The following is a 15,381-nucleotide window of genomic DNA, read 5'->3' as shown; positions in this document are numbered from 1 at the left end:
AACTTGCTCTCTGATTTTTCCTGCCAAAGTGCATAACCTCACATTTTCCAATATTATATTGCATCTGCCAAATCTCCGCCCACTCACCCAGCCTGTCTATATCCCCTTGTAGGTCTTTTATGTCCTCCTCACTCTCTACTTTCCCTCCCATCTTTGTATCATCTGCAAACTTTGATATGTTACACTTGGTCCCCTCCTCCAAATCGTTAATATAGATTGTAAAGAGTTGGGGAGATTGTAAAGATTGTGAAGGGGCTTGATCGGGTGGATGCGGTAAGGATGTTCCCAAGGATGGGTGAAACTAGAACTAGGGGGCATAATCTTAGAATAAGGGGCTGCTCTTTCAAAACTGAGATGAGGAGAAACTTCTTCACTCAGAGGGTAGTAGGTCTGTGGAATTTGCTGCCCCAGGAAGCTGTGGAAGCTACATCATTAAATAAATTTAAAACAGAAATGGACAGTTTCCTAGAAGTAAAGGGAATTAGGGGTTACGGGGAGCGGGCAGGAAATTGGACATGAACCGACCCCTGCGGAACACCACTGGCTACTGGTTGGCAGTCCGAGAATGAACCATTTATCCCAACTCTCTGCTTCCTGTTAGATAACCAATCCTCCACCCATGCCAGAATATTACCCCCAATCCAGTGATACTTTATCTTGAGCAATAATCTTTTATGTGGCACCTTGTCGAATGCCTTCTGGAAGTCTAAATACACTACGTCCACTGGTTCCCCTTTATCCACCCTGTACGTTATGTCCTCAAAGAACTCAAGCAAATTTGTCAGACATGACTTCCCCTTCGTAAAGCCATGCTGACTTTGTCCTATATCTTCCTGCAATCTACAGCTTTCCTCCTCACTATCAACTACACGGCAATTTTTGTATCATCTGCAAATTTTTTCATAAAACCCCCTACATTCAAGTCCACGTCATTAATATATACCACAAAAAGCAAGGAACCTAACACTGAGCCTTGCGGAACCCCACTGGAAACAGCCTTCCAGTCACCCATCGACCATTACACTTTGCTTCCTGCCACTGAGCCAATTTTGGATCCAACTTGCCACTTTCCCTTGGATCCCATGGACTTTTACTTTTCTGACCAGTCTGCCACGTGGGACCTTGTGAAAAGCCTTGCTAAAATCCATGTAGACTACATCAAACACACTACCCTCATCGACCCTCCTTGTTACCTCCTCAAAAAATTCAATCAAGTTAGTCAGACAAAACCTTCCCTTAACAAATCCATGCTGACTGTCCTTGATTAACCCGTGCCTTTCTAAATGACGGTTTAGCCTGTCCCTCAGAATTTTTTGCAATAATTTACTCACCACCAAGGTTAGACTGATTGGCCTGTAATTACTCGGTCTATCCTTTGCTCCCTCTTTAAACAATGGTACAATGTTAGCAGTCCTCCAATCCTCCAGTACCACGCCTGTAGCCAGGGAGGATTGGGAAACGATGGTCAGAGCCTCCGCTATTTCCTCCCTGGCTTCCCTTAACAGCCTGGGATACATTTCATCCGGGCCTGGTGATTTATCTACTTTCAAAGATGCTAATCCCCTTAATACTTCCTCTCTCACTAAGTTTATCCCATCCAATATTTCACACTCCTCCTCCTCAACTACAATCTCTGTATTGTCCCTCTCTTTTGTGAAGACAGCCGCAAAGAATTCATTAAGAACCATACCCACATCTTCCGCCTCCACACATAGTTTACCTTTTTGGTCTCTAATAGGCCCTACTCTTTCCTGAGTTATCCTCTTGCTCTTTATGTATTTATCAAACATCTTTGGGTTTTCCTTGATTTTATTTCCCAATATTTTTTCATGCCCTCTCTTTGCTTTCCTAATTTCCTTTTTAATTTCACTCCTGCACTTTCGATACTCCTCTAGGCTTTCTGCAGTATTGAGTTCTCGGTGTCTGACATAAGCTTCCCTTTTTTGCCTTATCTTACCCTGAATGCTGCTTGACATCCAGGGGACTCTAGATTTGGCAGTCCCACCCTTTTTCTTTGTGGGAACATGTTTACTCTGAACCCCTTGAATCTCCCCCTTGAACACCTCCCACTGCTCTGACACTGATTTACCTTCAAGTAACTGTTTCCAGTCCACTTTTGCTAAATCACTTCTCAGCTTAGTAAAATTGGCATTTCCCCAATTGAGAACTTTTACTCCTGGTCTTTCTTTGTCCTTTTCCATAACTATGCTAAATCTAACTGAGTTATTATCACTACCATCAAAATGCTCTCCCCCGATACTCCCTCCACCTGCCCAGCTTCATTCCCTAAAACTAAATCCAGAGCTGCCCCCTCTCTTGTTGGGCTTGCTACGTACTGGCTAAAAAAGTTCTCCTGAATGCAATTTAAGAATTCCAGTTAATATTTGGGAAGTTGAAATCCCCTGCTATCACTGTTTGTGCACTTCTCAGAAATTTGCCTGCATATTTGCTCTTCTATCTCCCTCTGACTGTTTTGGGGGTCTATAGTTCACTCCCAGCAGTGTGACTGCCCCTTTTTTGTTCTTCAGTTCCTCCCATGGTCTCATTTGATGATCCTTCCAATATATCATCCCTCCTCACAGCTGTAATTGTTTCTTTAACCAATATTGCGACCCCCCCCCCACCTCCATTTAGTAGGCCATTTAGTCCCTCGAGCCTGTTCCGCCTTTCAATGAGATCATGGTTGATCTGTGACCTAACTCCATACACCCGCTTTAGCCCCATATCCCTTAATAGATTTGGTTAACAAAAATCTTACAATCTGAGATTTAAAATTAACAATTGAGCTAGTATCAATTGCCGTTTGCGGAAGAGAGTTCCAAACTTCTACCACCCTTTGTGTGTAGAAATGTTTTCTAATCTCACTCCTGAAATCCTGTCTCTAATTTTTAGATTATGTGCCCTCGTCCTAGACTCCCCAACCAGCGGAAATAGTTTCTCTCTATCTACCCTTTCAGTTCCCCTTAATATCTTGAAAGCTTCGATCAAATCACCCCTTAATCTTCTATATTCCAGGGAATACAACCCTAGTTTGTGTAATCTCTCCTCGTTATTTAACCCTTGGAGTCCAGGTAACAGTCTAGTAAATATACACTGCACTCCCTCCAAGGCCAATATATCCTTCCCTCTCCCTCCCTTGTCCACTCTGCCCCTCTCTATTACAGTCTCTCTCACTCCCGCTCCCTCGCTTCCTCTGTTTCTCTGAGTCTCCACAGTTACTAACAGATTACTTGTTCCAGTTTATACTAAAGATGGCGGGACTCCTCCCAATTTTGCCACGGTGACAGTTTACATCACGGTTGTGGATGAAAACGACAATATTCCGCAGTTTGAGAAGGAGCAGTATGAGCTGCATGTACCGGAAAACCAGGACCGTGTGTCACTGTTCACAGCTAAGGCCACAGACAAAGACACTGGTGAAAATGGGCGTGTGGAGTACGAGATCATCGGTAAGAGCGTGTTAGTATGTAAGTGAATGTGAGTGTTTGTGAGGGTGAGTGTGTAAAAGTATCTACATTGCAGAATATGACGACAGAACAAATTGATAATAGATTTGCTAAAGAAGCTTTTATTTGATGTTCACTCCCCACAAGGTGATCATTGTTGTTGTGGTACAGTATTGGGAGCCAATGTTATTGAGAACCAATGATACTGTGAGCTAGTGGTACTACAAGGCAATGGTACTGGGAGCCAACGGTACTGGGAGCCAATGGTATTGGGAGCCAATGGGTGCTGGGAGCCAATGGCACTGGGATCCTACAATATTGCAACCGACAGTATTGGACACGACAGTATTGGACATTACAGTATTGGACATTACAGTATTGGACCCTACAGTATTCGATCTTACAGTATTGCACATTACAGTATTGGACATTACAGTATTGGACATTACAGTATTGGACCCTACAGTATTGGACATTACAGTATTGGACCCTACAGTATTGGACATTACAGTATTGTATCCTACAGTACTAGACATTGCAGTATTGGACATTACAGTATTGGACCCTACAGTATTGGATTGTACAGTATTAAACATTACAGTATTGGACCCTACAGTTTTGGACATTACAGTATTGGACCCTACAGTATTCGATCTTACAGTATTGGACCTTACAATATTGGACATTACAGTATTGGACATTACAGTATTGGGCATTACAGTATTGGACCTTACAATATTGGACCCTACAATATTGGACATTACAGTATTGGACCCTACAGTATTGGATCTTACAGTATTGGACATTACAGTATTGGATCTTACAGTATTGGATCTTACAGTATTGGACATTACAGTATTGGACATTACAGTATTGGATCCTACAGTATTGGACATTACAGTATTGGACCCTACAATATTGGACATTACAGTATTGTATCCTACAGTACTAGATATTGCAGTATTGGATATTGCAGTATTGGATCCTACAGTATTCAATCTTACAGTATTGAACATTACAGTATCGCACACTAGAGTATTGGACTTTACAGTATTGGATACTATGGTATTGCACCCTACAGTATTGGACATTACAGTATTGGACACTACAGTATCGCACACTAGAGTGTTGGACATTACAGTATTGCACCCTACAGTATTGGACCCTAAAGTATTGCACCCTACAGTGTTGGACACTACAGTATTGGACTCTACAGTATTGGACACTACAGTATTGGGACACTACAGTATTGGACTCTACAGTATTGGACATTACAGTATTGGACCCTACAGCATTGGATCGAACACTATTGGACCCTAGAGTATTGGGACACTACAGTATTGGACACTTCAGTATTGGACACTTCAGTATTGGACATTACAGTATTGGACATTACAGTATTGCACCCTACAGTATTGAACATTACAGAATTGGAACCCTACAGTATTGGACACTACAGTATTGCAACCAACAGTACTGGACATTACAGTATTGGACACTACAGTATTGCACCCTTCAGTATTGGACATTACAGTATTTGACACTACAGTATTGCACCCTACAGTATTGGACATTACAGTATTGGACATTACAGTATTGGACATTACAGTATTGGATCTTACAGTATTGGACATTACAGTATTGGATCTTACAGTATTGGACATTACAGTATTGGACATTACAGTATTGGATCCTAACAGTATTGGACATTACAGTATTGGACCCTACAATATTGGACATTACAGTATTGTATCCTACAGTACTAGATATTGCAGTATTGGATATTGCAGTATTGGATCCTACAGTATTCGATCTTACAGTATTGAACATTACAGTATCACACACTAGAGTATTGGACTTTACAGTATTGGATACTACGGTATTGCACCCTACAGTATTGGACATTACAGTATTGGACACTACAGTATTGGACACTACAGTATCGCACACTAGAGTGTTGGACATTACAGTATTGCACCCTACAGTATTGGACCCTAAAGTATTGCACCCTACAGTGTTGGACACTACAGTATTGGACTCTACAGTATTGGACACTACAGTATTGGGACACTACAGTATTGGACTCTACAGTATTGGACATTACAGTATTGGACCCTACAGCATTGGATCGAACACTATTGGACCCTAGAGTATTGGGACACTACAGTATTGGACACTTCAGTATTGGACATTACAGTATTGGACATTACAGTATTGCACCCTACAGTATTGAACATTACAGAATTGGAACCCTACAGTATTGGACACTACAGTATTGCAACCAACAGTATTGGACACTACAGTATTGCAACCAACAGTATTGGACATTACAGTATTGGACCTAGAGTACTGGACATTACAGTATTGGACACTACAATATTGCACCCTTCAGTATTGGACATTACAGTATTGGACACTACAGTATTGCACCCTACAGTATTGGACATTACAGTATTGGACCCTACAGTATTGGACACTACAGTATTGGACACTACAGTTTTGGACACTACAGTATTGGACACTACAGTATTGGGACCATACAGTATTGAACATTACAGTATTGCACCCTACAGCATTGGGCACTACAGCATTGCACCCTATAGTATTGGACACTACAGTATTGGACAGTACAGGTTTGGACACTACAGTATTGGACACTACAGTGTTTGACTTATAGGGAGAGGTTGGATAGACTGAGACTTTTTTCCCTGGAGAGTAGGAGATTTAGGGGTGATCTTATAGAAGTCTATAAAATAATGAGGGGCATAGATAAGGTAGATAGTCAAAATCTTTTCCCAAAGGTCGGGGAGTCTATAACGAGGGGGAATAGATTTAAGGTGAGAGGGGAGAGATACAAAAGGGTCCAGAGGGGCAATTTTTTCACTCAAAGGGTGGTGAGTGTCTGGAACGAGCTGCCAGAGGCAGTAGTAGAGGCAGGTACAATTTTGTCTTTTAAAAAGCATTTGGAAAGTTACATGGGTAAGATGGGTACAGAGGGATATGGGCCAAGTGCAGGCAATTAGGATTAGCTCAGTGGTATAAACTAGGCGACATGGACATGTTGGGCCGAAGGGCCTGTTTCCATGTTGTAAACTTCTATGATTCTATGATTCTACAGTATTGGACACTACAGTATTGCACCCTACAGTATTGGACACTACAGTATTGCACCCGACCGTATTGGACACTACAGTATTGCTCACTACAGTATTGGACACTACAGTATTGCACCCGACAGTGTTGGACATTACATTATTGGACACTACAGTATTGCACCCTACAGTATTGGATATTAAAGAATTGGGACTCTACAGTACTGGACTCTACAGTATTGAACACTACAGTATTGGACACTACAGTATTGCACCCTAAAGTATTGGACACTGCAGTGTTGGACATTACAGTATTGAACACTACAGTATTGGACTCTACAGTATTGGACACTACAGTATTGGACACGAGAGTTTTTGGACACTACAGTATTGGACACTGCAGTATTGCACCCTACAGTATTGCACCCTACAATATTGGACACTACAGTGTTGGACATTACAGTATTGGACATTTACAGTCTTGGACACTACAGTATTGGACACTACAGTAATGCACCCTACAGTATTGGACACTACAGTATTGGACACTACAGTATTGGACACTACACTATTGCACCCTACAGTATTGGACACAACAGTATTGGACACTACAGTATTGCACCCTACAGTGTTGGACATTACAGTATTGGACACTACTGTATTGCACCCTACAGTATTGGACACTACAGTATTGGGACCCTACAGTGTTCGACACTACAGTATTTGGACCCTACAGTATTGGACATTACAGTATTGGGACCCTACAGTATTGGACACGACAGTATTGCACCCTACAGTATTGGATATTCAAGAATTGGGACTCTACAGTACTGGACTCTACAGTATTGGACTCTACAGTATTGGGACTCTACAGTATTGGGACTCTACAGTACTGGACTCTGCAGTACTGGACTCTAGAGTATTGGGATTCTACAGTACTGGGCTCTGCAGTACTGGACTCGACAGTATTGGGACTCTACAGTGCTGGACTCTGCAGTACTGGACTCTACAGTATTGGGACTCTACAGTACTGGACTCTGCAGTACTGGACTCTACAGTAGTGGACTCGACAGTATTGGGACTCTACAGTACTGGACTCTACAGTAGTGGACTCGACAGTATTGGGACTCTACAGTACTGGACTCTACAGTACTGGACTCTACAGTATTGGACACTACAATATTGCACCCTACAGTGTTGGACATTACAGTATTGGACACAACAGTATTGCACCCTACAGTATTGGACACTGCAGTATTGCACCCTACAGTATTGGACATTACAGTATTGGACACTACAGTATTGGGCACTACAGTTTTGGACACTACAGTATTGGACATTACAGTATTGGACAGTACAGTTTTTGGACACTAGAGTATTGCACCTTACAGTATTGCACCCTTCAGTGTTGGACATTACAGTATTGGACACCACAGTATTGCACCCTACAGTATTGGACATTACAGTATTGGACACTACTGTATTGGGACACTACAGTATTGCACACGACAGGATTCGTACCCTACAGTTTTGGAGATTACAATATTGGGACCCTACAGTATTGGACACTACAGTGTTGCACCCTACAGTATTGGATATTAAAGAATTGGGACTCTTCAGTACTGGACTCTACAGTACTGGACTCTGCAGTATTGGGACTCTACAGTACTGGACTCTGCAGTATTGGACACTACAGTAATACACCCTACAGTATTGGACACGACAGTATTGCACACGACAGTATTGGACACTACAGTATTGGGACCCTACAGTATTGGACACTACAGTATTGGGACCCTACAGTATTGGACATTACAGTATTGGGACCCTACAGTATTGGACACTACAGTATTGGGACACTACAGTATTGGACAGTACAGTTTTGGGACACTACAGTATTGCACCTACAGTGTTGGAGATTACAGAATTGGACACTACAGTATTGGACACTACAGTATTTTACACCACAGTATTGGACCCTGCAGTGTTGGACATTACACTATTGGACACTACAGTATTGCACCCTACAGTATTGGACACTACAGTATTGCACCTTACAGTATTGGACACTACAGTATTGGACACCACAGTATTGGACCCTGCAGTGTTGGACATTACACTATTGGACACTACAGTATTGCACCCTACAGTATTGGACACTACAGTATTGCACCCTACAGTATTGGACACTACAGTATTGGACACCACAGTATTGGACCCTGCAGTGTTGGACATTACACTATTGGACACTACAGTATTGCACCCTACAGTATTGGACACTACAGTATTGCACCCTACAGTATTGGACACTGCAGTATTCCACCCTACAGTGTTGGACATTACAGTATTGGACACGAGAGTTTTTGGACACTACAGTATTGGACACTGCAGTATTGCACCCTACAGTATTGGATACTACAATATTGGACACTACAGTATTGCACCCTACAGTATTGGACACTACAGTGTTGGACATTACAGTATTGCACCCTACAGTATTGGATATTCAAGAATTGGGACTCTACAGTACTGGACTGTGCAGTACTGGACTCTACAGTACTGGACTCGACAGTATTGGGACTCTACAGTACTGGACTCTACAGTACTGGACTCTACAGTATTGGACACTACAGTATTGCACCCTACAGTATTGGACACTACAGTATTGCACCCTGCAGTATTGGACACTACAGTATTGCACCCTACAGTATTGGACACTAGAGTATTGCACATTACAGTATTGCACCCTACAGTATTGGACACTACAGTATTGCACCCTACAATATTGGACACTACAGTATTGGACACTACAGTATTGCACCCTACAGTATTGAACATTACAGTATTGGACACGACAGTATTGCACCCTACAGTATTGCACCCTACAGTATTGGACACTACAGTGTTGGACATTACAGTATTGCACCCTACAGTGTTGGACATTACAGTATTGGATACGACTGTATTGCACCCTACAGTATTGGACACTACAGTATTGGGACCCGACAGTATTGGACACTACAGTATTTGAACCCTACAGTATTGGACATTACAGTATTGCACCCTACAGTATTGGATATACAAGAATTGGGACTCGACAGTACTGGACTCTACAGTATTGGACTCTAGAGTATTGGGACTCTGCATAACTGGACTCTACAGTATTGGGACTCTACAGTACTGGACTCTACAGTACTGGACTCTACAGTACTGGACTCTACAGTATTGGACACTACAGTATTGCACCCTAGAGTATTGGACACCACAGTATTGGGACTCTACAGTATTGGACACGACAGTATTGGACACCACAGTATTGGACCCTGCAGTGTTGGACATTACACTATTGGACACTACAGTATTGCACCCTACAGTATTGGACACAACAGTATTGCACCCTACAGTATTGGACACTACAGTATTGGACACTGCAGTATTCCACCCTACAGTGTTGGACATTACAGTATTGGACACGAGAGTTTTTCGACACTACAGTATTGGACACTGCAGTATTGCACCCTACAGTATTGGATACTACAATATTGGACACTACAGTATTGCACCCTACAGTATTGGACACTACAGTGTTGGACATTACAGTATTGCACCCTACAGTATTGGACACTGCAGTATTGCACCCTACAGTATTGGACACTACAGTATTGGGACCCTACAGTGTTGGACACTACAGTATTTGGACCCTACAGTATTGGACATTACAGTATTGGGACCCTACAGTATTGGACACGACAGTATTGCACCCTACAGTATTGGATATTCAAGAATTGGGACTCTACAGTACTGGACTCTACAGTATTGGACACTACAGTATTGCACCCTACAGTATTGGACACTACAGTATTGCACCCTACAGTATTGGACACTACAGTATTGCACCCTACAGTATTGGACACTAGAGTATTGCACCCTACAGTGTTGGACACTACAGTATTGGACACTACAGTATTGCACCCTACAGTATTGGACATTACAGTATTGGACACTACAGTATTGCACCCTACAGTATTGCACCCTACAGTATTGGACACTACAGTGTTGGACATTACAGTATTGCACCCTACAGTGTTGGACATTACAGTATTGGATACGACTGTATTGCACCCTACAGTATTGGACACTACAGTATTGGGACCCGACAGTATTGGACACTACAGTATTTGAACCCTACAGTATTGGACATTACAGTATTGCACCCTACAGTATTGGATATACAAGAATTGGGACTCGACAGTACTGGACTCTACAGTATTGGACTCTAGAGTATTGGGACTCTGCATAACTGGACTCTACAGTATTGGGACTCTACAGTACTGGACTCTACAGTACTGGACTCTACAGTACTGGACTCTACAGTACTGGACTCGACAGTATTGTGACTCTACAGTATTGGACACTAAGTATTGCACCCTACAGTATTGGACACTACAGTATTGGGACGCTAGAGTATTGGACACGACAGTATTGGGACCCTACCGTATTGGACATTACAGTATTGGGACCCTACAGTATTGGACACTACAGTATTGCACCCTACAGTATTGGCCACTACAGTATTGGACACTACGGTATTGCACCCTGCAGTATTGGACACTACGGTATTGCACCCTGCAGTATTGGGACACTACAGTATTGGACAGTACAGTTTTTGGACACGACAGTATTGGACACTACAGTATTGGACACTGCAGTATTCCACCCTACAGTGTTGGACATTACAGTATTGGACACGAGAGTTTTTGGACACTACAGTATTGGACACTGTAGTATTGCACCCTACAGTATTGGATACTACAGTATTGGACACTACTGTATTGGACCCTACAGTATTGGACACTACAGTATTACACCCTACAGTATTGGATATACAAGAATTGGGACTCGACAGTACTGGACCCTACAGTACTGGACTCTACAGTACTGGACTCTACAGTATTGCACCCTACAGTATTGGACACTACAGTATTGCACCCTACAATATTGGACACTACAGTATTGGACACTACAGTATTGGATATTAAAGAATTGGGACTCTACAGTACTGGACTCTACAGTATTGGACACTATAGTCTTGGGACTCTACAGTACTGGACTCTACAGTACTGGACTCTACAGTGTTGAACACTACAGTATTGGACAATGCAGTATTGCACCCTACAGTATTGGACCCAACAGTATTGCACCCTACAGTGTTGGACATTATAGTATTGGACCCTACAGTATTGAACACTACAGTATTGGACTCTACAGTTTTGGGACTCTGCAGTCCTGGACTCTACAGTACTGGACTCTACAGTATTGGGACTCGACAGTCCTGGACCCTACAGTATTGCACCCTACAATGTTGGACATTACAGTATTGGACCCTACAGTATTGAACACTACAATATTGGACTCTACAGTTTTGGACACTACAGTATTGGGACACTACAGTATTGGACTCTACAGTATTGGACATTACAGTATTGGACCCTACAGCATTGGACACTTCAGTATTGGACATTAAAGTATTGGACATTACAGTATTGGACATAACAGTATTGCACCCTACAGTATTGAACATTACAGAATTGGAACCCTACAGTATTGGACACTACAGTATTGCACCCAACAGTATTGGACATTACAGTATTGGACCCTACAGTATTGAACATTACAGTATTGGACACTACAGTATTGCGCCCTACAGTATTGGACATTACAGTATTGCACCCTACAGTATTGGACATTACAATATTGAACACTACAGTATTGCACCCAACAGGATAGGACACTACAGTATTGCACCCTACAGTATTGGACATTACAGTATTGCACCTTACAGTATTGGACACTACAGTATTGGACCCTACAGTATTGGACACTACTGTATTGGATATTAAAGAATTGGGACTCTACAGTACTGGACTCTACAGTATTGGACACTATAGTCTTGGGACTCTACAGTACTGGACTCTACAGTACTGGACTCTACAGTGTTGAACACTACAGTATTGGACACTGCAGTATTGCACCCTACAGTATTGGATCCAACAGTATTGCACCCTACAGTGTTGGACATTATAGTATTGGACCCTACAGTATTGAACACTACAGTATTGGACTCTACAGTTTTGGGACTCTGCAGTACTGGACTCTACAGTACTGGACTCTACAGTATTGGGACTCGACAGTCCTGGACTCTACAGTATTGCACCCTACAATGTTGGACATTACAGTATTGGACCCTACAGTATTGAACACTACAATATTGGACTCTACAGTTTTGGACACTACAGTATTGGGACACTACAGTATTGGGACACGACAGTATTGGACTCTACAGTATTGGACATTACAGTATTGGACCCTACAGCATTGGATACTTCATTATTGGACATTACAGTATTGGACATTACAGTATTGGACATTACAGTATTGGACATAACAGTATTGCGCCCTACAGTATTGAACATTACAGAATTGGAACCCTACAGTATTGGACCCTACAGTATTGAACACTACAGTATTGGACTCTACAGTTTTGGGACTCTGCAGTACTGGACTCGACAGTATTGGACTCTACAGTATTGGACATTACAGTATTGGACCCTACAGCATTGGACACTTCAGTATTGGACACTTCAGTATTGGACATTACAGTATTGGACATTACAGTATTGGACACTACAGTATTGCACCCAATCGGATTGGATATTACAGTATTGGACCCTACAGTATTGAACATTACAGTATTGGACACTACAGTATTGCACCCTACAGTATTGGACATTACAGTATTGCACCTTACAGTATTGGACACTACAGTATTGGACCCTACAGTATTGGACACTACTGTATTGCACCCTACAGTATTGGACTCTACAGTATTTCTCACTACAGTATTGGACACTTGAGTATTGCACACTACAGTATTGCACCCTGCAGTATTGCACCCTACAGTATTAGGCACTACAGTATTGCACCCTACAGTATTGGACCCTACAGTCTTGCACCCTACAGTGTTGGACATTACAGTATTGGACCCTACAGTATTGAACACTACAGTATTGGACTCTACAGTATTGGACACTACAGTATTGGGGCACTACAGTATTGGACTCTACAGTATTGGACATTACAGTATTGGACCCTACAGCTTTGGATCTAACATTATTGGACCCTACAATATTGGACATTTTAGCATTGGACACTAAAGTATTGGACATTACAGTATTCGACCCTACAATATTGAACATTACAGTATTGGACACTACAGTATTGCGCCCAACAGTATTGGACATTACAGTATTGCACCCTACAGTATTGGACATTGCAATATTGGACACTACAGTATTGCACCCGACAGCATTGGACATTTCAGTATTGGACCTACAGTGTTGGACATTACAGTATTGGACACTACAGTATTGCACCCCACAGTATGGGGCACGACAGTATTGCACCCTACAGTATTGAACATTACAGTATTGGACACTACAGTATTGCGCCCAACAGTATTGGACATTACAGTATTGCACCCTACAGTATTGGACATTGCAATATTGGACACTACAGTATTGCACCCGACAGCATTGGACATTACAGTATTGGACCTACAGTGTTGGACATTACAGTATTGGACACTACAGTATTGCACCCCACAGTATTGGGCACGACAGTATTGCACCCTACAGTATTGAACATTACAGTATTGGACACTACAGTATTGGACACTTCAGTATTGCACCCTACAGTATTGGACACTACTGTATTGCACCCTACAGTATTGGATACTACAATATTGGACACTACAGTATTGCACCCGACAGCATTGGACACTACAGTATTTGACACGACAGTATTGCACCCTACAGAATTGGACATTACAGTATAGGACCCTACAGTATTGCACCCTACAGTGTTGGACACAACAATATTGGACACTTCAGTTTTGGACACTACAGTATTGGACACTAGAGTATTGGGACGATACAGTATTGGACATTACAGTATTGGACATTACACTATTGGACACTGCAGTATTGGACTCTACAATATTGGACATTACAGTACTGGACATTACAGTATTGGACCTCACAGCATTGGACATTCCAGTATTGGACCCTACAGTATTGGATATTACAGTTTTGGACCCTACAGTATTGGATCTTACAGTATTGAACATTACAGTATTGGACATTACAGTGTTGGATCTTACAGTATTGGACATTACAGTGTTGGACATTACAGTATTGGACCCTACAGTATTGGACACTACAGTATTGGGACACTACAGTATTGGACTCTACAGTATTGGACATTAGAGTATTGGACCCTACAGCTTTGGATCTAACACTATTGGACCCTACAATATTGGACATTTTAGCATTGGACACTAAAGTATTGGACATTACAGTATTCGACCCTACAATATTGAACATTACAGTATTGGACACTATAGTATTGCGCCCAACAGTATTGGACATTACAGTATTGCACCCTACAGTATTGGACATTGCAATATTGGACACTACAATATTGCGCCCAACAGTATTGGACATTACAGTATTGCACCCTACAGTATTGGACATTGCAATATTGGACACTACAGTATTGCACCCGACAGCATTGGACATTACAGTATTAGACCTACAGTGTTGGACATTACAGTATTGGACACTACAGTATTGCACCCCACAGTATTGGGCACGACAGTATTGCACCCTACAGTATTGAACATTACAGTATTGGACACTACAGTATTGGACACTTCAGTATTGCACCCTACAGTATTGGACACTACTGTATTGCACCCTACAGTATTGGATACTACAATATTGGAC

General features: G+C 42.1%; 1 protein-coding gene across 1 annotated transcript in view; it reads left to right on the top strand.

Moving 5' to 3' along the window:
• LOC137310055 (protocadherin-16-like) overlaps nucleotides 1–15,381 on the top strand; it is a 351,469-nt gene that overhangs the window by 275,611 nt on the left and 60,477 nt on the right. The window contains exon 12 of the mRNA XM_067978016.1: nucleotides 3,240–3,449. Coding sequence (XP_067834117.1) covers nucleotides 3,240–3,449 — 210 coding nt within the window. The remainder of the gene's footprint in view (nucleotides 1–3,239; nucleotides 3,450–15,381) is intronic.

This window comes from Heptranchias perlo, unplaced genomic scaffold, assembly GCF_035084215.1.
Source record: "Heptranchias perlo isolate sHepPer1 unplaced genomic scaffold, sHepPer1.hap1 HAP1_SCAFFOLD_204, whole genome shotgun sequence".
Lineage (NCBI taxonomy): Eukaryota > Metazoa > Chordata > Chondrichthyes > Hexanchiformes > Hexanchidae > Heptranchias > Heptranchias perlo.
This window is presented reverse-complemented; position numbering and strand designations above follow the sequence as displayed.